Here is a 24,131-nt window from a genome sequence, read left to right on the forward strand (position 1 = left end):
ATAAGCATTTTAGGAATGTCCTAGAAATGGATCTCTCTGCATTGTCCTAGGCTGGGTGACAGCGTGACCTGTTCTCAGGTGTTCTAGGAATGCGTCCCTTCTCGCCTCCACACATCTGTCTCTGTGCGGTGTGACTGTGCCTGCGCGAAACCCGTCCAACAGAAAACACCAATCAAGGACGGTGACTTTTTTCGCCCTCCTTTTGCCACCGCCCACTCCCGACTGGCTGACAACCTACACGGCTCCCCCGGACTTTCCTGACTTTTCCATCTCCTCCCACCCAGCTAACCCCCCTCGACTCGCGACGCGGATGGGCCGCCGGAGGACCCTGCGAGCATGCGCGACCATCCCGAGCATGCTCAGTAGCGCGCGCGGCGCCCCGGAGCTTTTCCTCCGAGCAGCGGCCGACGCGGAGGTTTCTGCGGCTTCTGCGGCAGCGACTGGAAGTGAGGCGGCCCGGCCGGGCGACCGCGGCGCGGGGAACAGAGGCGGAAGGGTCGCTGCGGCGACGACGTCGTCGACTAGGGCGACCGAGGGGGCTGAGCGCCGAGGGGACTCGCCCGCTCGGAAGCCAGATCCCGAGCCGGGCAGGATGGATCACCACCAGCCGGGGACTGGCCGCTACCAGGTGGTGAGTTCCTTGGCCCCAGCCCGGGCCTCCAGCGCCGCCGGGGACCCCGGGATTGCCTCCCACTGCGGCCCCGAGAGTCCCTTTCCTGAGTTATTCCCGGAGGGGACGTGCTGGCTGATTTATTTTTGGCTCTTCTGGCAGGACCTTGCTTCCTTCACACCCCTTGGATGGAGCCTGCCTGTGACTCCTTTGAGACCCTTCCCTCTCGACTCAAGTCTCCTAGCTCCGCATCCCTCACCCGCACCCTACTCCCGACCCCTCCCTTTAAAACTTCTGTTGTATTTCTCACTCTCGGTCATTTCGTTATTCCCTGATCCAGCCCCTTCAGAGATATTCCCGTGGATTGTGTGCTGGAAATGGTGCTGAGTTCTCATACCTGCTGGGAAGGTGATCGCCGTCATAGATGGAGTGGGTGGGGAAGAGGGAGATGTAAGCATTACGTAGGGTGGGATATGGATTTAGTAAAAATACGTGGGTTTAAAGGTTGTGCAACTGTGCAGAATAGTCGTGGGACTGATCTTGTCTCAGCTCTAGTTAACCTTGTCATTTTGTCTTTGTTTTGTTAGAATTAAAAGTGACTACTCTTTTCCCTATCGCTTTTTAAAAATAATTCCATTGGCTGGACGGGGAACAGAGGAAATTTTACTAGAAAAAATTCCTAATCTTGTTTGAAAAATTATTTTCCTTAAATACAAGGTTTTCCAGTTTAACCATATAGACCTTTGTATGTTGAACTGAGTGAGAAGTGACCCTCTGTATTTTCTGTGTCAGTTTTTCTAATAGATTTTTTCCCTAGTATTCTGGTGTCATTGGAGAGTCCTATTGTAAACCCTACTTTAGAAAAAGGACTCAGCAATAGGTGTTTATTGCAGCTAGGTAGCATGTTATTCTGTAAACTTTGAGGTGGTAATTTAGTTAAACCTATTTACTGAGGGAGAGGAGAAAAACGTTAATAGTCGCTCCTGTGGTGCAATTAATAGTACTGTTTGTGAAATTTGCAAATGTAGATTTGTTAGTGCAGGTTTCACCTGTTAAATCTATTTGCACAGGTGAGACTTAGTTGTGAACTAAGAATTTCTATTAGTGTGTGTTTTGAGAAATATGAAGGCTACTGAAGGGTGAAACCCTAATATGTATAATTTGGCATTTTTCTCCTAAGATAAAAGCTCATGGTGCTTCCATTTCATCTGGCTTACATCTGGTAAAACCTCCAAATGATGTATATTCTGAATTCTGTGAAAGTTTATCAGTTTTTTTTCCATAACAGTTTGGAAAATATTGCTGCAGTATGGGAATGCATTTTCAAGTTGTCTGTGTATACACTATCGGTGGTTTGATTTTTTTTTTTTAATAAAGGCATTCTTGTTTTCGCAGATGTTGGCAAAAATAAAATGCAGTAGGTAAATATGAATACTATTAACAGTGGGACTTGTTTCTTTTTTAAAATTGTATTGATTTATTTTATTTTGTTGGGGAGGGTTGGTAATTAGGTTTATTTATTAATTTTTTAATGGAGGTACTGGCAGTTGAACCCAGGGCCTTGTAGGCATGCAGTATACCACTGGGCTCTATACGCCCCCCCTTTTGGGGGGTGGGGTCTTGTTTCTTTCTGTAATCTCTTTTCTTTCCTGTTCCTGTTTCTTTCCTTTAATTGTGTTAGCTGATTCGAATTGTTCTTTGGGAGTTTTGCTGATCAGAATCAACTATGTTCTCTTATGCAAATCACTACCCAAAACATTTTTATGTATCCGTGCCTTCAAGTAATTTATTATAGTGTCATATTTGCTCTCACTAGTTATGATTAGTTGACTTAATAATTATTTTTAGGAATTCCTAACACCAAAATATTGGAAATTGTTCTGTCAGTTTTAAGATATTTTCTTTTTCTCTACAAATTCCTTTCAAAATAAGTGAACAATATCATATTATATTGCCTTTTTTTTTTTCTTTAAACTGGAGATGTGTCCTACATAGACTTTGAATGGGTGGAGGCATTCCTTCAGAGCAGAGGGCAAAAATCTGTCTAAGGTTACTTCTTGCTTTAAGTAGGTAGGACATCAATTTGTTTTCCTTGTAAGGCAAAGTGTTTGAGAATTTAGCACAGTTTAAATTTGGATTTTAATTCCTGTTCTTGTGTAATTGCATAGTAATTTCATCTGTCTAGTATAACTTTTTATTTTTCTAATGGAGGTATTGGGGATTGAACCCAGGACTCTGTGCATACTAAGCACGTGCTCTGTTACTATGCTATTATTCTTCCCTCTGACTATTATAACTCTTGGTTTTGTTGAGAATGGCTTGATCAATAACTGTATGTAGGTGTATTCTAGGTATATTACAGGTGTATGCTTCTGCTTCCCTCCCCGCAAACTGCTGGAGATGTATCCTTAGACTTTGAATGGGTGGAGGCATTCCTTCAGAGCAGAGGGCAAAAAAAGAAAAGGAAGGAAGGAAAGAAAGAAAGAAAGAAAAAGGAAGAAAGAAAGAAAGAGAAAGAGAGAGAGAGAGAGAAAGAGAGAAAGAAAGAAAAATCTTAGTTGGTTTCCAGTAAGCTAGGGACCAGTCAGTAGCTCTGGCTTATATGGCTTATATGATGAATACAACTGTTGTGTGGTGCCTTTAGCTCAGTTTTTTTTTTTTTTTTTTTTGACTCTGGAATGATGAATAAACTTGAGTGATAAACAATTTCAGTTGTTGAATGTTTAGAGATAACCAAGTAGGAGATAAGAAAACATATTTGGGAGTGAAATGGTATATGATGTTATATTAATTTTTCACTTACTGATAGGGTTAAAATTTAGGTCTCCATATTGATAAGTTAACAGTGATGTCCAGGACCCTCAGAATGACTTACTACCATTAACCAATTCACAAGCTTTAGGTGGAAACTGCTATTTCTGTGGTTTCTTTTTCTCCTCCGTTATTAAAAGTGTCTGAAGTTTGTTGAGTAAAGCAGTGATAATGATATACAGCTACAAATAGAAAAGCCTTGATTTGGTACCCTTCTAATTTCAGAAAAAGCCAGGTATGATGTGTAGGTCCACTGTGTTATGGGAAATTCGGTTTTTTGGGTAGGAAATGGACAATGTTGCCAAACTATGAAGTAGTTGACTTGGCTTAGAGTAGATTTCAGAATGATGTTAATAGATGGTCTTAGAAGATTTATAATGTATATAAGCATATGAAAATGTATTTGCATGTTAAAACCATGAGAGATTCTGCAGTAAAGATGGTGGTTTGGATTTGTTACATCTAGTTCTTTCTAAACTTTGACCACAGATTTTTAAGGAAAACTTTAAGAGTACATTAATATTTCCAAGACGTTAGTTTTTCTATAAAAATAATGAAGTATTCATACTGTGATGATATACTTTGCCTTTATATATGGTGAATTAGAGTTGCCCCTGATAAATCAGCTGAGAAGGAGGTTGACTATTGATAATTAAATAACCCCACACCTTTTAAAGTCATCTGTGCTCATATTTAGGTTGTACTGTTGACCGTTTGTCAGCCATTGGCTTAGTTATCTAGCATCTTGAAGCCTGTTTCCTCATATGGGAATTATATAATGTAATAAATGTAAAAGATGTAGTATAGAGACTGTATATGTAAATATAGTATGATAAATATTATGAATAATGTAAGGTTACTAAACTATCAAATATTGTATATATTTCAATTTTTGCTGGTGACTACCTTTTTGTCTCTTGTTTTATTTAGCAACGTGAATATCAACTAGTTCTTTGTTGTCCATGTCAAGAGCTCGGAAAAGTCTTAAGATTTGATTTTACCATATTTACAAGCTACTAGTTAGTCTGTTAATGTTTCATGGTTCCTGGCAGAAAAATGGGAGACTCCCAGGTCAGAAACAAATGATGTCATTACTCATAGCACTACAGACTCATGAAAGTCAGCACATTTGTGATGGTTTTCTGCTGCGTCCAGCGCAGCTTGGGACCATGTCTGAGGACGGGCGATGCAAGACTTAAGAAACAAACAGACAAAGTAAAGAGCAAAGATGGGACCAGGGGACTCAAGATCTCGTGGATCCAGAGTCCTGAAAGCCTGGTCAACATCATATTTATTAGAAGTATACAGCTCAGAAAAAAAATGTGATCAAAGAGGTGAGGCTTTAGATATTCCATGCGATAAGCACTAAGTTCTGCTTGCTGAGTAGCTGATTAATTTCAGACCTATCCCTTCCAGGAGCAATCACCCTCCTTGGGTTATGCAGAATTTCTAAATCTATCCTGTTATTGCCTATGGGACATCTTGAGATAGCAAATATTTCCCCTGGGCTTAACCACACGCTTTCATGCCAGAACAAAGTTCTGTTAATGGATGATCTGTCTTTCCAGGACCGTCCATTGTTTTACCCTAAGGAGATATCTGCCCTCCTTTGTGCCCTTATGGTCAATCTCAGGATTGCTCACCACAAATTGTCTTTAGCATAATATGTGCTATAGGTCATCTACTGCATAAAACATTAAAACAAAGCAAGCATGTGCATTTTAAGCAAGCTAGTGTGAATATAATATTTTAAGCTCATGGAAATTTAGGTGCGGCTTGTTTTCCAGCTGTTCGTTTTCCAGCAGCTTGTTTTCCAGCAGCTTGTTTCCCAGCAGTTTTCCTTGTAACCAGGTCTCATGAGGGTGATGAGTCTAGATGGATGCACATAGTGGGTCACAGCTGAGGAACCAGGACCAAGAATCCAGCACTTTTTTTTTTTTTTTTAAATGAAGCTGCAAACATTGTAGCAGACAACAAGCAAGCTAGTTTACCTCTCCTTGGGAGGGCAGTTGTGTGCTGTGGTAACCTTGACCTTCTTTGTTGCCTAAGTGACTTACTATAAGAATCCTCTCAGTCATGAACTAGATAAGCTTTACAGACTGTCACACTCAACAAGAATGTGCAGGGACACTCAGGCCCATGGCGGACTGCGTTACCCAGTAGTACATGTTCTGGATGAAATAACATAAAGTGATTTTTAGGTGCAGTCGTTTACTTTTGTTTTCCATTTTAAAGAAGTATTGCAGTTTATGGCTCTCTAGTTACTGCCTTCTTCTCTTGGCTCAGCTAGATTCCTTTGAACTTATCCATATCCTTTATCTGGTTTACATTCTTACCACGCCTCTTTTACATCAGCAACGTTTTCCATTGCTTAACCTAATAGGTACTTTTCTTCTTGCTTAATTTCTTTTACATTGGCACTGTGGACTTTCTCCTTGAAAGTCCTTCCTAATTCCTGATACGAAGGAGTTTTCTACTCTGAACTTCTCTGACTTTTCTTCTCTGCATGAACTCACTTTGCACATGTCCTTAAATGTTGGTGCTTTCTGTGGCATGGACTATGGTAATAGCCTGCTTACCACTTTCTTCCTTCATCTGACCATCCTTCAGTATATTGCTTACACTGCATGAATTATATTTGTAGAATATATATTTGATGTTCATTTCTTTGCTCAAAAAATCTTCAGTGGCCTCTTACTGAATTCACCCTCCTTCCCTCCATTTAATATGAAAACTTACAAATATATACAAAGGTTGAAAGAATTGTACAGTTCTCCCATAGACCATATGCCAGTTATGGGTTCTGCAGTTACTAATAGTTTGTTTTAATTGTGTCATTGTATATCTGTCAATCCATGTTATTTTTTGATGCTTACAAAGTAAGTTGCAGATACCAGTGTACCTCACTTATCATTAACCTAGAGTTCACTATTTCTTTTTTTAAAACATTTTTTTATTGAGTTATAGTCATTTTACAATATTATGTCAAGTTCCAGTGTAGAGCACAAGTTTTCAGTTATACATGAACATACATATATTCATTGTCACATTTTTTTCTCTGCATACATATATTCATTGTCACATTTTTTTCTCTGTGAGCTACCACAAGATCTTGTATATATTTCCCTGTGCTATACTGTATAATCTTATCTATTCTGCATATGCCTGTCAGTATCTACAAATTTTGTAGAGTTCACTATTTCTTTTTTTTTTTTAGTGAAAATTTTTATATTTAGAATTAGCCAGCTAGGCTGAGTTTAGTTGATTCCAATTTTGTTGGCAACATCCAAAGCATCATAGTCAGGAGCCAGTCGTACATATGCCTTCGTCTCTCCATCAGGCCTGATCACGGTATCGACCTTAGCCATGTCAATGTCATAGAGCTTCTTCACAGCCTGTTTGATCTGGTGATTGCTGGCCTTGACATCCACAATGAACACAAGTGTGTTGTTGTCTTCTATCTTCTTCATAGCTGACTCGGTGGTCAGGGGGAACTTCATGGCATAGTGGTCAAGCTTGTTTCTCCTAGGGACACTCTTCTGAGGAGGTTTGGGCTGCCTTCTGAGCCGCAGTGTTTTGGGCCATTGGAACGTGGGTGACGTCCGAATCTTCTTTTTTTTGTGGCTGTGGATGGCTTTCAGCACTGCTTTCTTGGCCTTCAAAGCCTTTGCTTTGGCTTCAGCTTTGGGAGGGACGGGGGTTCCTTCACTTTTGGCGCCATCTTTGTGAAAAGGGTTTCCGAGTTCTGTTCCCACAGGCTTATGGAGTTCACTATTTCTTTATGGTTCTTTTTCTTTGGGATAAAATTGGCATATAGTGAAATGCACAAATCTTCTATGACCTATTGGATGAGTTTTGACAAGTACATACACCTGTATAACCCAAACCACTTTTAAAATATAGTGCAGGGATCAGCAGACTACATTCCAACTCCTGTTTTTATAAATGCAGTTTTATTGTAGCACAGCCATGCCCAGGCATTTACAGTGGCAGAGCTGGGTATTTGAGGGAAAGCCCACAAAGCCTGAAATATTTTGATATTTTGTCCTTTACAGACAGTTTACTGACCTCTGGGATAGAACATTACGTCACCTTTGAGAGTTCCCTCTTGACCCTTCCTTGTTGAGTCCTATCCACCAGGTGATTGTTACTGTTTTTTTTTCCCCATTTCAGGTTAGCTTTGCCGGTTCTAGAATTATACAGCATATAGTCTGCAGAGCTTCTTTCATTCTCCATGAAATTTTGGAGATTGATCCATGTTATTGTGTATATCAGTAGCGCATCCCTTTTTATTGTTGAATAGTGTACTGTATAAATTATATGATATACTACAGTTTGTTTATCCATTACTCTGTTGATGGACATTTGGGTTGTTTCCAGTTTTGGGCTATTATGGGTAAAGCTGTTAGGAATATTCTTGTACAAATCTTTTTGTGGACATATGTTTTCATTTCTCTTGGGTGGAATTACTGGGGTAACAGGGTATATTTATGCTTAATTTTATAAGAAACCACCAGACTTTTTCCCAAATCTGTGTATCACTTCCAAGTGTATCATTTTTCACTTACACCAATAGTATGAAAGTTTTGGCTGCTTTACCTCCTTGACAAAATTTAGTGTTGTCAGTCTTTTTAATTTTAGTCATTCTGGTGGGCTTATTGGATTTTGAAGTGTAAATTGCTGTTCTTAACATACAAGTTCCTTGAGTTGACCTCCCATACAAATACAATGTCACATCTTCTCAATCCCCTCTCCTAATTATTGTGTACTACCTGCTGGAGTCCAGCAGGGCATACGTATTGTAAGTTTTTCAACCATAATGTATTCTCTCTTACTTCCCTGACTTTACATATGTCTATTTCCATCTAAAGTTCTGTGCCACACCTCTCTGGTTTATTTGCCTTTTAAAATCCTGTTCCTAAATGTAAAAACTCCTACGAAATTATAATTGGAAGAGGGAGGCAGGGCGAGTTTCTTGCATCTGTCTTCTCTACATCAAGACAGAGGAAGCGCTGAGAAATCGCAGTGTTAGAGAACTTGCTATACTGAAGTACGTTTCTGTGAGTTTTTCTACCTTCTAGACTGGTGTTTTCCTTAGAGGTGCTTCAGGTTTATGTGAATGTCTGATTTTTAAAAAGTAGGTTTTAAACTTAAAAAAACTATAACTGAGGAAATTCACACTCAAATGTGTTTAAAACCAGGTTTCCATAACTTGAAGACTAGTATCATGTTAATTTGTGTTGCCAGGGTAACTTGTTTTTGAGTGGACCCCATATTAAAGCTTCTCTGGCTATTTCTGTGCATGTAGTAGTAGTAACGGAGAGTGTGCCATTAGTTTAATTGAGTACAGCTATTTTTAAAAAAATTATACTAATGAGTAAACTACTTTAGGACACCTGCACAATGCTAGCCGTCACTTAGGCATATTTGAGCAGTACACAATCTAACAGTGGTGTAATATTTGTGCAGTAACAAGTAAGTGCATTGGAATTATATTATCACACCACATTATAGTTTATATACATATGGCACATTTTGAGTGCCACTTGTCAGAGATATTTAAGGTGTGGGAACAGTTTTTAGATACCATTATTATTGATTAACTATGAAACAAAGGTCCTATAACTCATTTATTCATTTATTTAATATATTATTAGTTTACAAATATCTGCTAAATTCTGTTTTAGGTGCTGGTGAACAAGGCAGTTAAGTTCTTGTCTTATGGATCATATTTTGGTGGCAGGGAGGCAGATAATTAAGTAAGCATAATTTCAAACAGTAATAAATGATTTAAAGAAAATGAAGCAGAACAATAGTAGAATAATATATAGAATATTAGAACAAAATAATAATAGAACAAAGCTGTCTTTTTGCATTATGTCAGAAATATGCCGAGAACTCAACTAAGTGCCTCACACATACGAGCACGTTTCCTTAGCACACTTCTGTGGGGTGTATAAGTCATGATCCTCATTTTGCAGATGAAAAACATGAGACATAAAGAGATTAAATAATAGGCATGTGTGTGGATCCAGGTGTAATGGATCTTGGTATTTTAGTTTTATATTGTGGTGTAACAAACTAAGCACAAGCATTTTATTATGCTTCAAGATTCTTTGGCTTGGCTCCGATCAGCAGAGCGATTCTTCGGTGCCATGCGATGTTAGCTGGGGCTGCAGCCATTTTGGGGCTTGATTGGGCTGGATCATTGAAGATGGCTCACTCACTTGGCTAGCAATTGATGATGACTACTGACTAGGAGCTCAACTGGGACTGTTGAATATTAATCATTTCAATTCTCCTCTGTGTGTTCTCTTCATGTGCCCTCCCAGTGTGACCTTGGCCTTTCACATAGAAGGAAGAGGAAGCTGCCATTCCTCTTAAGCCTTAGGCTTACAAGTCCAGAATGTCATTTTGCTGTGTTGTGTTGGTTAAAGCAATCATAAGTCCAGCCCAGATTCAAAGGGAGAGAAAATAAATTTCAGTTCCCAATGAGGAAGTGGCATGCATGTGCATAGAGGCAAAAAATTGATGGTGGCCATCTTTGGAGATGATACCACCACACCAGTTGGTTTGACCCCTCCGTTGATTGGAATCAGGATTATCAGGGAACTCCATCCACTGTGAAGGTGTGACATTCAGGCTGAGACTTGACTGAAATGTTCTAGTCGGTGAGTATTTGAAGTGTAATAATGGAAGGTTTGTTGGTTTAAGAAATATGAAGACAACTGTGTGTCTAAGAGCATGGTGAAGGGAGATGGCTCAGTGAAATGGGACAAAATAAAGAAACTTTATGCTGAATTTGATAGAAGAATGGAACTCTTGTTTATGATTTTTATTTCATGAAAGCAAGTCAAGTCCAGCTACATACTTTGCAAGGCACAATGCCAAATGAAAATGTGGGGCCCTGGCCGGGAGTAGGAAAGCCAGTCTCGCCTTCCTACAGGTCTGCTGTCTTAACCTACAACAGACAGATGACCCCCATGGGGTTGCAACCTCCATGCCAAAACTTGTTCGATACCTGAATTGGCAAAAGGCAAGGGAAGCTGCTGGTTTCCCCGTGAATGTGTTATAGAGATGCCAGCCTGGGATGGGAATGGCCACCGCCTTGCCATACCCCTAGTCGTAGGGTGAGGATGGGGAGGTTGAGGTGCAACCACGGGGTTCTGCTGACTCAGATTCTTTCCTGGGGAGGTGGACTACTTCTGAGCTGAGGTGCTCAGCCCCCGGCACATGCTCTGTTTTCTCATTGGAGTTCACTTATAAAACTTGGATTCAAAGATGAAATTATTAAGAATTAAAAGTGACCATAGAGCATTAACCCCCAAGCATGGGGCCTTCCCGTGGCAGGGTTCTATGTGACTACACTGGTCTTGTGCTCATCAAGAGGGCCCTGAAAGTAGCCTCATTGTGGGGGTAGTGGTGGTGGTGGTGATCTAGATCAGGGTCAGCAAACTTCTGTAAAGGACCAGATGGGAAATATTTTAGGCTTTCCAGACTGCGTGGTCTCTGTCACAACTGTGTACCAAATCTGTAATAGTGCAAAAGTATCCATACTTAATATGTAAACAAGTTAATATGGCCTTGTCCCAATAAAACTTTATTTACGAAAACAGATGGCAGGCTGGATCTAGCCTGCTGGCTGCAATTTGCCCACCCTGATGTAGATGATAGAAGAGTGTTCCTCATACAGGCCTTAAGTTTGGACCTGTTGCAGGATGCTTCTGAGAAGTTAATTTTTTATTTCACCCAGTCTCCAAATAAACCCTCGGGAATGTGGTAACGTTGTTTGTATCACTTACTTCTACCTGGTAATTGGGCAGGCACTTAATTTGTCACTAGAATTGGGATGGAGACCCCAGAGTATAAAATTTCCTAGGAGAATGGCAAAGACAGGATCCTCATGTATGAGAAAGTCTTCATTCTGTTGGAATGATCACCTCATTGAGGCCGTTTAAAATCACTACACCCCCTTCACAGTACTCCCTAGCCCCATTTCCTGTTTCAGTTTTTTCCATGGTACTTATCATCACCTGATATTCCAAATATTTTGCTTGTTTAATTCCTACCTCTTTCCTCCTCCTGAACGTAAGCTTCATGAAGACAGGGATTTTTGTCTGTTTTGTTCACTGCTGTTATCTTTCAGTATCTGGCGTATGGTAGGCATTTAGGAAGTATTTGATAAGAACAACGGAATGCATGGTGCTAGCTCAGGACTAACTCTAGACTCAAAACCTTGCCTGTGTTATTTTATCCTAATTCTTATTGTTTATATTTGTTTTTTTCTTTGTTACTGAGACTTGGGTTCTCTCAGGGGGTGTGTGTGTGTGTGTGTGTGTGTGTGTGTTTTGTATTATCTTCCAGCTTAACATTACATGGCTTAGTGTCTGTATCTCTCCCCCCACCCCATATATACACGCGTATACATACACATGCACACATACACACATATGATTGACACCCCCATAGAGCTGTTCAGTAAGGAGCCCATGAAGCCATGTGCAGTGGCCCTGCTTAGTATCTTTATTAATTGTGGAGTTGTGGGTACTGCTTTGATTTTCCTCATCTGTTTTACATTAATTCTTTAGAGATTATTTTCTTTTTATTCTTTCCTTAATATCACATCTGCCTGCTAAAACCTTGTCTGATTATACATGTATTAATTATGTATTGTTTTAGAATTTTGTTTATATTGTACATGTGTAGGCCTGACTTAAATAAAAATAACTGTGGGATACATTCTGCTGACCTTTATTAAATGTCTGTTCAGTCAAAAGGTCATAATTAAGGCTAGCCTGTCTACCATGTGACTGTAAGTCATCCTCTATGTTTTCATGCCTTGTTGTTATGGTTTCTTCCGAAAGTTTGATCACTTAGCTGGAATTAAGGTGTGGGTAAAGTTCTTGTTAGAGACATGCCAAATGCAAGTTGGGAAATGCTGCAGTAGTCTGAGATTTACTATCAGATTATTTCAAGGTTCTGACTTGCTTACTTTTGAGATTGTTTGAACGTCAACAATTTCATATTTTAAAACTTTAGGAATGTGCTGTGGTTGATTTTGTCTATGGTGTTTCTCCAGAATTACCCACAACTTCATGTAAAGAAATTGTGCTGTTTGGCAGAGGCTTTGAGAATAAGGAAATAAACTGTATGGTTTTACCTCTTTACTAATTTTGAGGCTCTTAGAACTTGTAGTCTATTGGATGTTAGACTGAAGAAATCCAATAGTTTCTATAAAACATTTGTTCTCATTTGGGTAAAGCTATCATTTATATCAGCCTGACTTTTTGTGTGATTTCCACAAAAGGAGAAGGATTAACACTTGAAATGACATTTGAGACCCTTTAAAATTTTTGTCTGTAGCCTTTAGAGAACATGAGCCTCTCCTTACCTCACCCCTGCTTCATTTGTTACTGCACTGCACACGGCAGTATTGTGAACTGTAATACTTCTGTTCCCTTGCCCCATACCTCTCCACCCACCACTCCATACCGTGCTCTCCCTTGCCTTCTGGCATTTGAACTTATTTCACTTTTCTCTTTTTTTCTTCCTTCTTCCATGGTGAACTTTTATTCTTTATTTAGATCTATTTAAATGTTGTTTTCTCCAGAAAACCTTCCTTCACTCTCTGCCTCTCACTTCCATTTCCTACCCTTTACTACCAAGTTCTCTGCATCACCCCTCCCCCTGCCCCCACTCTGCACTTATCCCTGTCTTAGTCCTTATTCCCTGGTAAGTATTTTGTAAACTCAGTGCGTGAGATTACTGGTATCTTACAAAGTGAACAGTTTCCCAGAGTTCTCTTACATGAAAGTAACAATGTATTGTTTAGGACATACAGTCCTTAATTAGGGAATGTGCTGTGCCTTTAGAGTAGTGCTAGGGATTCTGTTTAGTTGAATTCCGATATTTTTTCACACTTTCTTACCTGACTGGTGACTTGCATTTGCAAGATAGTTAACCATGGTTAGGTTATTTGGCTTACTTACAGAAAGAAGGAAAGTAAACTTTCCAGATACTGTGGAAGTAGTTAGTGATCGTTTTCTTCCACCTTCTCATTTTGCAGAGGACTGCTGGAGGGAGGATCTGCTCAAGGTTACGCAGCACAGTTTGGAGTTGACAGATTTTATTTCATTACTTGTAAGCATATCAGCTGAGTTAAAATATATCAAAGATCCTGGGAAATAGAACTTTCATTATGATTAACTTCCTTTTATTCATGGCGATGCCAGACATGAGGAGCCCGGATGGTATAGGATGAGCCTCGTCCTCACTAGCTACTGAGTGAACCCAGACAGCCGATTGTCCAGAACCCAAACTCAGTGCTCGTTCTGTGGGCTGGATTCAGCTTGTAGGTGAGTTTTCTTTGACCAGCATATGGTTTTTAAAATCAAAATAATTCAGGCATACTGTTTCAAAAGTTAGAGTACCAAAAGGCGACAAGGAACAGCAATCTCTTGTTTCCACGTTGTCCTCCAAGCTTTCTCCTCAGAAGAAAACAATCTTTAACTGTTTTAGCTGCTTTATTTACTTAACTCTGTATTTTTAACCTATATGTATGTATATTCTGCTACTTGTCGATTTGTTAATGTTACTTTGCTTTCTTACGTGTCTTGCTTTCCTTTCCCAGGTCATGATCTCTGTAGTCTCACCTCTTAGGTTCAAATTCTCGCTTACAAAGATTGTAACCTTGGGCCAGTTCCTTAACCTCTCTGTGCCATAGCTTCCTCATCTATAAAGGGAGGGTGGTATAGATAATTCTCTCTTAGGATTATTGTGAAAATTAAATGTATGAAAAGCACCTAATATTTGGTGAAATCAGTAATTAGTATTTATATTGTATGACTATGAAAATATTGTTCACTACTGAGTCAACTGGTGTATTTTGTATAATTTAAAAATTTTAATTCAGTTGCCTAATTTTTCTTTATTTTTCTGTGTATCTATTGTTAATTATTTACAGATCCTCTAGTCATTTTTCAGAATTTGCTTTTCAGTTATATTTTTTGCATGGTCAAGTGTGTTGGATAATTATTAGTTCATTTATTTTGTTCTTTGAAGACATCCTTCTATCCTCCTGTTTCTGTCTATATTGTTTGTTCTCTAGGCCTGATACACAGCTGTCATGCTGAGACTTTTCCCTTCATCACTTTACTATGTTGGATTCTCTATTTTTTTTTTTTTAAATAACATCACTTTTTTTTTTTTTTTTTTTTTGGTAGTGGGGGAGGTAATTTAGGTTTATTTATTTTTTAATGCAGGTACTGGGGGTTGAACCCAGGACCTTGTGCATGCTAGGCATGCACTCTACCACTGAGCTATGCCCTCCCCCTGGATCCTCTATTTCTTGAATTACATTCGATTTCCATTTATTTGGGATTTTTTTTAGATTGTCTTTTTTTTTTTAATTCTAATTTAATTCTTTTCTGGCAAGAGAACACAGTGTATCTCATTTCTTTTAAATTTATTGAGGCTTTTTTTTATATTATCTTGGTAATATATTATGTGCACTTGAAAAGAATGTATATTCTTCAGTTGTTGGATATAATGTATAAATGTTAGATCAAGTAGGTTCATAGTATTGTTCTGATCCTCCGTGTTTTTACTGATTTTTGTTTTTGTGTTATTCTATTCGTTGCTAAGCAAAGGGGTGTTAAAATCCACTGTGGCTGTGGAGTTATCTTCCTTTAATTATCTCAATTTCTTGCTTCACATGTTTTGAAGCTCTGTTATTACAAAATGCCCCTCTTTATCTCTGGCAATGCTCCTTGTCTTCAAGTCTGTTTTATTTGATACTAATATAAACATTCCAGCCTTCTTATTTTTCTCAGGGCATATCTTTTTCTGAATATATCTGTCTGAATCCTTAATGTGTGTCTTTTGTTGGTAGCATATAGTTGGGTCTTGCTTTTTTATTCATTGTGGCAGCCTTTGCCTTTTAACTGGAATGTTTGTATTTAATGTAATTATTGATATGGTTGGCTTACTTCTACTGTTGTATTATTTTTCTGTTTGTCCTCTTTTTTTTTTTTTTTTTTGTCTTTTCACCCTTTTCTGCTGCCTTTTGGATCATTTGATCAAAAAATTGTCTTTAGTGTCCCCTTTTGCTATTCCTCTTTACATTATTATTACTGTTATTAATGTTAATACTATGATTATTTTTGTGCTTTCTCTAAGATAATAAATGTGAGAAGTTAGGAATGTATATATTTGATGTCCTGTCGCTTCAGGTAAGATGTAAGACTTTGTGGCTGTGCAGGTCTGTGTATTCCCTTCCCGCTGCCTGCCTCCATGCTGTAGTGGTCATTTGCATTACCTGTACATTCACTGAAAACCCCAACCGATAACATTACCAGTTTTGTTTTAAATAGCAACTCATATTTTAAAAAAAACTTAAGCGGAAAAAAGAATCTTTTATGTGTACTTAGACATTTACCATTCCCTGTGCTTTCTCTTCATTCCTGAAGAAACAAGTTTCTCTTTGTTATCAATTTTTTTCAGTCTAAAGAACTTCCTTTTTCATTGGTTAAAGTGAAGATCAGCTCTAGTCAGTTCTCATCTTTCTTTCCTTTGAAATGTCTTCAGGTTAAATAATAACCTTCATTCCTGAAGTATATAGACATATATTGGGTGTAGAATTCTTGGTGGAGTTTTTTTTTTTTTTTCTTTTTTCCTTTCAACCCTTTAAGATTTTGTTCCATTTTCTTATGATGACCATGATTTCTGATGAGAAACCTGTGGTTATTGGAATCATTGTTTCTCTGTATGTAGTATATTGGTTTTTTTCAGGCTGTTTCCAAAAACTTCTTTATCTTTGACTTTTAGAAGTTTTAATTATGATGTGTCTAGGTGTAGTTTTCTTTGAATTTTTTCTGTTTCAGCCTCACTCAGGTTGAATTTGTAAATTTACTTCCTTCACTACTTTGAAGAGTTATGGATGTTATTTCTGCAATTTTTTTTCCTGCTCCAGTCTCGTTTCCTTTCAGCCTCAGATTACACGTTTTCTAGACCTTTTAAAGGTTTAAAGTCCTTGTGGCTCATTTGTTTGTTAGCTTGCTAATTTTTTCAATCGTTTTTCTTTTCTGTTCTTTAGAATGGATAAATTCTGTCAATCAATTTAAATTTGCTCTTTTTCCTGTTGTCTTCATTGTGCTATGGATCACATCCAGTGAATTTTTTATTTTATCTATTTTATTTTTCTATCAAATTTTTACATTTTGTTTGCTTGTTTATGTATTTATTTATTTTTCTCTTTAATTGCTGAGATTCCCTGTCATTTTATTGGTTTCAAGGTAATACTGCTTTACTTCCCAGAGCAGAGTTGTAACAGCTGCTTTAAAACCATTGTATGGTAACTGGAATCTGAATCATGCTGGAATTGGCATCTCTTGATTGCCTTTTCCCTGGAGAATGATTTATATTTTCTATGATTTTGTATTTCGAGTACTTGTGGGTTTTATCCTGGGTGTTCTTTCCTGTGGTCCTCTGGAAAATGTACATGTTTTGTTTTAGAGGCAGTCAACTCAACCTGGGATTGTAAGCACTGTTTCACATTCTGTGTGCAGTGGTTCACATCTAAGCTTGATTCCTCAGGCTTTTAGTCATCTGTTTTAGGTCAGTTCTGCACAAGCATGGTTCGAGGGATGGTGGTTTCCCCTCACTTTCTGATCTGCTTGGGCTCCGTTCCCTGCTTCCTCTGGCTGGAAATAGCAAGGATCCTGCTGGGGTTTTAGTGGCCCAAGACAGGTGCCTCTTCACAACTGTGGTTCTGCCTCAGAGTGAAGCTGCCAAAAGAACACAGAGGGAAACTCTCCTTTGTGAGGTTACTTCTCTGAGGTTTGACCTCCCTGCCAGTCCCTATTTTCTTTAGTGTTCAAAATGCTCAGGTCGTTGTTTTTTGGTCTTTTGTTCCAAGTTTAGAGTTGCTGTCGGTGGGAGAGTTAGGGGATCTAACACTGCCGTGCTGGAACTTGAGCAAACTGTACATTTTTGAGACCTTTGTTTTTCTACTCCCTGTATTAACTTTCTTCCTATTTTTTGTTTTGTTTTGTTTTTCTTTCATATTGGAGTTTTTTTTGGGGGAGGGATATTCCTTCTTTGCTTATTTATATTCTGTAAGCTGTGTTTGTGTGTTCTTGACTTGTTGATCTAGGGTTGTGTCATTTCTTGGTGAGCCAGCCTTTTCGTTGGGGACCTCCCAAATGTCATGGTTTGCCATTTAATTGGGAAGCTATAGCAATAGTTTAGGTAAGGGGTACTGGTGCCTTGATTGGATAATTAACGGCACTAAAGAGAACTGGATGAGTGGATTCAAAGATGTGTGTGTGCACTTGGCAGCCCTCACCTCAAATTTTGCCTGTAAAAACTTTTCCCTGAAACCATCAGAGAGTTTGGAGTTTTTGAACACGAGCCACCTATTCACCTTGCTTGGCCCTGCGATAAACCTTCTCTGCTCAAAAAAAAAAAAAAAAAAAAAAAAAAAAAAAAAAAAAGTATGTAGTATATGTGTATGTGTGTATTTGAATCAGCATCAGAAGTACTCATAAAGGGAATCCTATGGCAGTTAGATTACTACTGCCATAGTAATTTTTATTGGAAGTATCTTGAAATAGTCTGAAGTTAGAGACAGTAAAACCTGAATTTGGTTGACTTTGCCCCTAATTAGATGTTTCAGTTCAGTTGTTTTGTTTGTTCCATTATATATATTCATCTCAGAGGATTGTTGTTGGAACTGAAGTAGATGATATATGTAAAGTGCCTCTTTTTTAAAGTAACATTTTATTAGTCCTTTACTATGTTAGGTATTATTCTAAGTATTTAGAATAGGTGCTTATGTGTTTTTGAATCCTTATGAAAACCCTGTGAGAAAACAGACTCCATTTTGTAGATGATAAAAATGCCCAAGCAGCTCACAGAGTTGGTAAGTGCTGGTGCCTAGATTTGAGTCTAGAAAAGTTGATCCCAAAATCTATATACTTAAGCAATATGCTTCATATTTTTAGTCCATTGTAGATGGTTGAGACAGTCAGAACTGTTTGTGCCAGTATTTTGTTATTTGGCTCGTTGGTACATGATATATTCCTACACAGGGCTTTTCATTGACTTAGTTAATTAAAAACAAAATTACTGTATAATGAAATATTTTCAGATCTGTCTTTTCCCATGTTTTAGTTATGCCAACTCAGGTTTCTCTTCAAAGAAAAATTCACTCTTTAAAAAGTAAAGTTAAAATTTTAGTTTACTGGGGTTTTTCCCCTCTAAAGCTGTTTGGTAAATTTATTTTATTATGTGGGCTGAGATAGGTTTGCTGACAATTGGAATTTGAGTACCTTAGAGAACCACCTACTCAGCTTCTCTCTGGATGGTACTTTTGCTCTGGTTTCTTCAAAGACCCAAGTTATATTTTGTCTTGCACATCATTTGCTCCCAGTGCAAATCAATGCCATAATGAATTCATGTGTGTAAATTTTTACTAGAAAATGCCAATCATGTCAAGTGTTGTTGAAAACCTTGGTGTAGCAGTATTTTTTTTTTTAACTGACAAGTGCCTTTAGAAAGGTGGCATTATAGTGATCACTGTAACCTGAGAATAAGTAGTATTTACACAGGATTAAAGAAATATATGGGGGGAAGCAGTATGGGGCACACTGCCAACTTTTGAGGGAAACAGACAGAGAATGTGTGTGTGTGTGTGTGTGTATTTGGCTCTTGATATTATGAAATTATTCAGATTGTGTATTTAGATTTATCAGCCAGTTTTTGAGGGTTTGCTTTGGCATAGAACACTTTGATGCGTGAGCCCTTTAACTCAGCATCTCAGCATGTGCTTTGCTTCCCGGATGAATCACGGACAGCAGCGTGTCTTAGTAATTGATATTTTACTGTTTAGTTTGCTGGGGAATTCTGTTCTTAGCTTTTTGGTGTTTGCTAAGGAAAGAACAAAACTGTCTCTGAAGCATGTTGGTATTTTGGCCTTGCCGGTCTTGGTTCCCTGGTTTTCCTGTGATAGGATAGGCAAACTTTCGTTTTTCTTTATTCCCCCACTGCTCTAGTCATGCTGTGTTATGGCCTTGCCTCAGAGACTTGTTAAAGGTTCTAGCAATTGATGGTTTGGTATTTGTACCCATTTCCAGTACAGTATAATACCTCAAACATATGAAGTATTTAGTAACTATTGGTAGAGGAACGGATAACTGACTGAATGAATGAAAATGAATGAATCACAGAAAGAAGGGTCGAAGAGGCTCAAAGACCCAGTCAAGATTATCCAGGAGGTGGTAGATCTATATCTTAAATTCAGATTTTCTAGCATCAAATTACTTTCTTTTCTGTTCATTTAGCAACTCCCTGATTATCTAAAAGAATGTGAAGTCAAACAAGACAGTGCACCATGCTGATTTTGTAAATGACAAATGAATGTTTATGATAAAAACTTTATCAGTATTACATGGGATTAGTTGCCATATATCCTTGCTAATAAAACTAAATCAAGCTAATTAATTATGTAGACTGGAGCTTCAGTCCACTCTATGTGAAAGAGGCTGTAGCCACAGTTCTGGATTCAGTTTTCTCTAGGACTCTTTAAAGTTGGCAGAGGAAAATAAGGACCCCTTCAAAACAAACAGAATGAACAGTCAAAGATAGGAGGACAACCAGAAGGGACTAATTCTCTGGAAGCGAAAGAAAACCAATTAGAACTACACTCAGCAGTGTTGAACGTACAGTCGGCCCTCCGTATCTGGCTTCTGCAGCCTGTGGAGATGGAGGGCCGACTGCACTATACTATTTTATATGAGGGATTTGAGCATCCATGGACTCTTGGTATCTGCAGGGTGGGGGTGGGGAGTTCTGGAAAACTAGGATATACAGGGACAACTGTATTTGAGATTTGGGGTAGGATGAGTACTGAAAAAAGGTTTTTGGATTTAACAGTTAAAAGGTCATTGTCTTAGCAAGAATTGTTTGAGTAAAAGCCAGATGCTAATGGTTTGAGGAGGAAATGAGAACTAGAAGTACACAGAATATTTCTTCTTCTTCTTCTTCTAGGATGTTTGTCACTGAAGGAAAAGAAGGGCAAGATGGAAATAGTTCAAAAAGGATGGGAAAAATTTTTAATTTTATCTGGGGGCAGGTTTTTTCTTTTTTAAGTATGGTGTGAATAGAATATACACGTGGGCATAAAGAAGTTAGTGGAGAAAAGAAAGAGACATAATGTAAAGAAAAAAAATGATACTTGGGGAGGCAGGATCTTCTCTGTATGGCTGTCTGGCATTTAGGAGCAAAGAATGTAAGTGGAAACCATATGCTAAATTTAGAGATGCAGGGGAGAGAAGTTGAAGACATTTTTGCTTGAAATCCTGTTTTCCTCTGTGAAATAGGAAGCAAAGATTTTGACAGAGCCCCATGGTTGGAGATGGGGACTTGAAGGGTGGCGGAGCTTTAACACCTGCCACGGTGATGACGGCCCTGCTGGGGTTGAAACTAAATTTGTCCTTGGCACCAGTCTACACACTTACAGGATTTGCTTCCCTCCTGCTGGGAGATAGTAGACAGTTAGGCTCATCCCATATTGGGTCTCGGTGAGGGTAGACATGGCAGAGGATATGGGAACTAGGAAATTGAGGGTGAATGTCAAGCAAGGTTTTCACTTTATAGTCCAGGCTATGTAGGATAGAAAGTAAAACCAGGTGGCAGCGAGTTTAGAGGACACAAAGAATAGACTTAGTGGAAGTAACGGAGTGAGAAAGGTAGAGGCCAGGAGCCTGTGACCAGGAATTAAGATGCGGAAATCTAATATTTCCAAGCAGAAGCAGTTCCACATGACGATCAGGTCAGGGAAGCAGAGAACTGAGGTAGTTACTGGGCCACTCAACTTGGGATATCATTACTTCCTGTTGCATAGCTAAAGTGTGAAGCTGGTTTAGTTATCTTCTATTATGGTAAGAATTAAGGTAGAGGGATGCTATTGGAGTTAGCGGGCTGACTTGTAAGTCTTACTCACTGGGGAATGATTTGGACCCTTGTAAATATTTAGAACAGGATGAGAGAAAGTCTGGCAGGCTGTATAGACAGCATGAACTTCAAGAGAGGCTCTTGATTAGAACTGGCAATATCCAAGAACATTTCCCTTGTTTTCTTGTTGCCAGATAAAGGGGAGCAGTGCGAGGATTAACATTCTTATTTGAGAGGCTTTTGAGGGGTGTAGTGCCATCCAGCTAAAATAGGATTTTGATTAAATGTGGAGAAATAATTTTGTAAAATTGCCTGAAGGTAGAGATTTTTAATGATCATATGGGCTTTCTGGCGATAGAGTGGAAGTTGTAAGAAGCCAGAATTGTAGAGTTTTAAGTTAATCTGTTTATAGAATATATTTTTCTATTTTCTTGTCATATAGCATTTTGTTTTTCTTTATTTTGAAATAATTTTAGACTTATTGAAAAGTGTGGAAAAATAGTACAAAGAATTCCTGTATGCCATTTACTCAGCTTCCTCCAATATTGACATTTTATCACATATGCTTTGTGATAGTCCCTTTATCTATGTGTATATATACTCACATACACTCTTATTTTTTCTGAAGCATTTGAAAGTGAATGGCAGACATGTTACCCTTTACATGTAAATATTTCAGTGTATATTTTCTAAGAACAAAGCTATTCTCTTACAAACTACAGTGCAGTTATCAAAATCAATGACTTTAATGCAATACTCTAATCTATAAAGATACTAGTTTCCCTACTGTCTTTTATAGCGCAAGAAAATAAATGTATTTTTTAAGATCAGGATCTAGCCCGTGATTGGCTATAGTGCTTAGTTTTTGTGTCTTTTCATCTCCCTTAATCCAGAACAGTTCTTTAATCTTCTTTGTCATGGATCACATTGATGTTTTGGAAAGGTTCATATTGGTTATTTTATAGCATACTCCACACAGGTCCCTTAAAAAAATAAGTATGTTCACCCATTGGTTTTAGAGCTCACTTGTTATTATTGCCTGAAAGAGTTATAACGGTGGTGGTTGTCAAATGTGATTTCCTAATTCTGTCATTTCTTTGCTCCCTTAGCCTCCAGTTTATTTATTCACTTATATCAGTATGAATTCATGGATTTTTATTTTATTCTTTTGGTTATAATCTTAAACTATCATCATTTATTTTGAGGCTCAGATTGTCCCAGATTTGACCATCTGCTCCTTTGTCCTTGTGACACGTCCCTTTCGTTCTTGCACATTCCTACCCTATAGCATTGAGATGATGTGAAAGTATAGTGTCTGGAGTTTAGTTCGGATGGAGGAAGCTCTGTCTACACGTGTACACAGGACTGCAGTGGAGGAATAGTGACCAACACAGCAGTTACGTGAGCCGGCAGCTTACTGAGCTAAGCTGGGTGCTTAATGGGCGTTTTCTCACAGAGTTGTTTGTGGAGAGTTTGTAGAGTTTTTTGTTTTGTTTTGTTTTTTAATCAGACTGTAGAATAAAACAATTGGAACATTGGTGGTATGTTGCTCACAATGTTGGCGTGCCATTATCGTTGGAGTTCTAAGGAATAGATAGTATTACTGTGAAAACAGAATGCCTTTGTAGATTATGTACATGAATATAAAATGTGATTAACAACTAGGTAAGGCAAAAGGGCACCTTGAAGAAAACTCTTGTTATAGGTGGAAAAGAGACAAAGAAAAAGCCCTTATGAATCATTTTGACTTCTAAAATGGGTTTCATTAGAATGTCATCACACTCAAATGGATACATGCTGGTATTACTTTATGTATTGGTAATGTTAACGGGTTGATGGAAAATAACAAACATCGTCTATCATAACTAGGTCTATGTACCTGACTTTCTTTTCTTGTGAAGATGAGAAAGGTTATAAAAAGTTATTGAATGGATGGGTGTAAAGTCTGTGTGTGTGTGTGTGTGTGTGTGTGTGTGTTTAAGTATCACGGAGAAATTTTACAAATGTCAGTTTTCTAACTTGTAGAAACTTATTCCTTTAAGCATGGATGGAAATCTCTTTAACTTACTACATTCTGTCCTACATTAAGAACAAGAAAAGAACATTTCACACTGTCTTTCATCTCTGTTCCAGAGAACTTAGAAAAAATACAGAAAAGTTTTAAAAAACCAAAGAAAATACAAACAGCTCGCAAGCACCCATGCTACCCATTTTGTCTGTTAACAGTCATTTTGAAATTGTTAAGGTTTCATCTTATTTAAAATAAGATGAATAATATAGATCTACACTCAGTCTTGTTACTTATTTAACACTGTGTCATGAGCATTCCTGTGTCATTAAGTATCTTTTGGAAACACCATCTTAAATGGCTGTATAATGTTCTGTTATATTGATACAGTGTGTTTACTGTTTTGGATGAATAGATTGTTTCCAGTTTTCAATTATTGTAACACTATGATAAACAGCTTTAAAAAGACATCCTGTTTTAAGTTTCTGATTAGTTTCTTTGGGTTTAATCTTAAAATGAGAATTACTAGGCTAAAGTATGAGTGTTTTTGTAATAAAAGGTTTTGTAATCACCTTTTATTTTTATAGAAAGTGATATATACTTATTTTTTTAAAAATACAGACAGTATGAGTACAAAGAAAAAAGCAGTCTAGGCACCCAAATCTTATCAACCAGAAATAACTTATATTGACATTTGGTGAGCATCATTGCGTTTGTGCTTATAGACAGGAGTAACATGATAAGAATGGA

At 38.1% G+C, this 24,131-nt stretch overlaps 1 protein-coding gene and 1 pseudogene across 2 annotated transcripts in view; one reads left to right on the top strand and one right to left on the bottom strand.

Annotated features, from left to right (window-relative positions):
- Positions 1 to 213: 213 nt before the first annotated feature.
- NDFIP2 (Nedd4 family interacting protein 2) overlaps positions 214 to 24,131 on the top strand; it is a 56,723-nt gene continuing 32,805 nt past the window's right edge. Inside the window, exon 1 of one of the 2 annotated variants that reach the window (XM_045509109.2) lies at positions 214 to 631. In XM_045509109.2, the coding sequence (XP_045365065.2) occupies positions 311 to 631 (321 nt within the window). In that variant the 5' untranslated portion in view covers positions 214 to 310. The remainder of the gene's footprint in view (positions 632 to 24,131) is intronic. The other variant, XM_010973523.3, reaches the window with a different exon arrangement.
- Positions 6,384 to 7,300, bottom strand: LOC141579817 (large ribosomal subunit protein uL23 pseudogene; annotated as a pseudogene).

This window comes from Camelus bactrianus, chromosome 14, assembly GCF_048773025.1.
Source record: "Camelus bactrianus isolate YW-2024 breed Bactrian camel chromosome 14, ASM4877302v1, whole genome shotgun sequence".
Lineage (NCBI taxonomy): Eukaryota > Metazoa > Chordata > Mammalia > Artiodactyla > Camelidae > Camelus > Camelus bactrianus.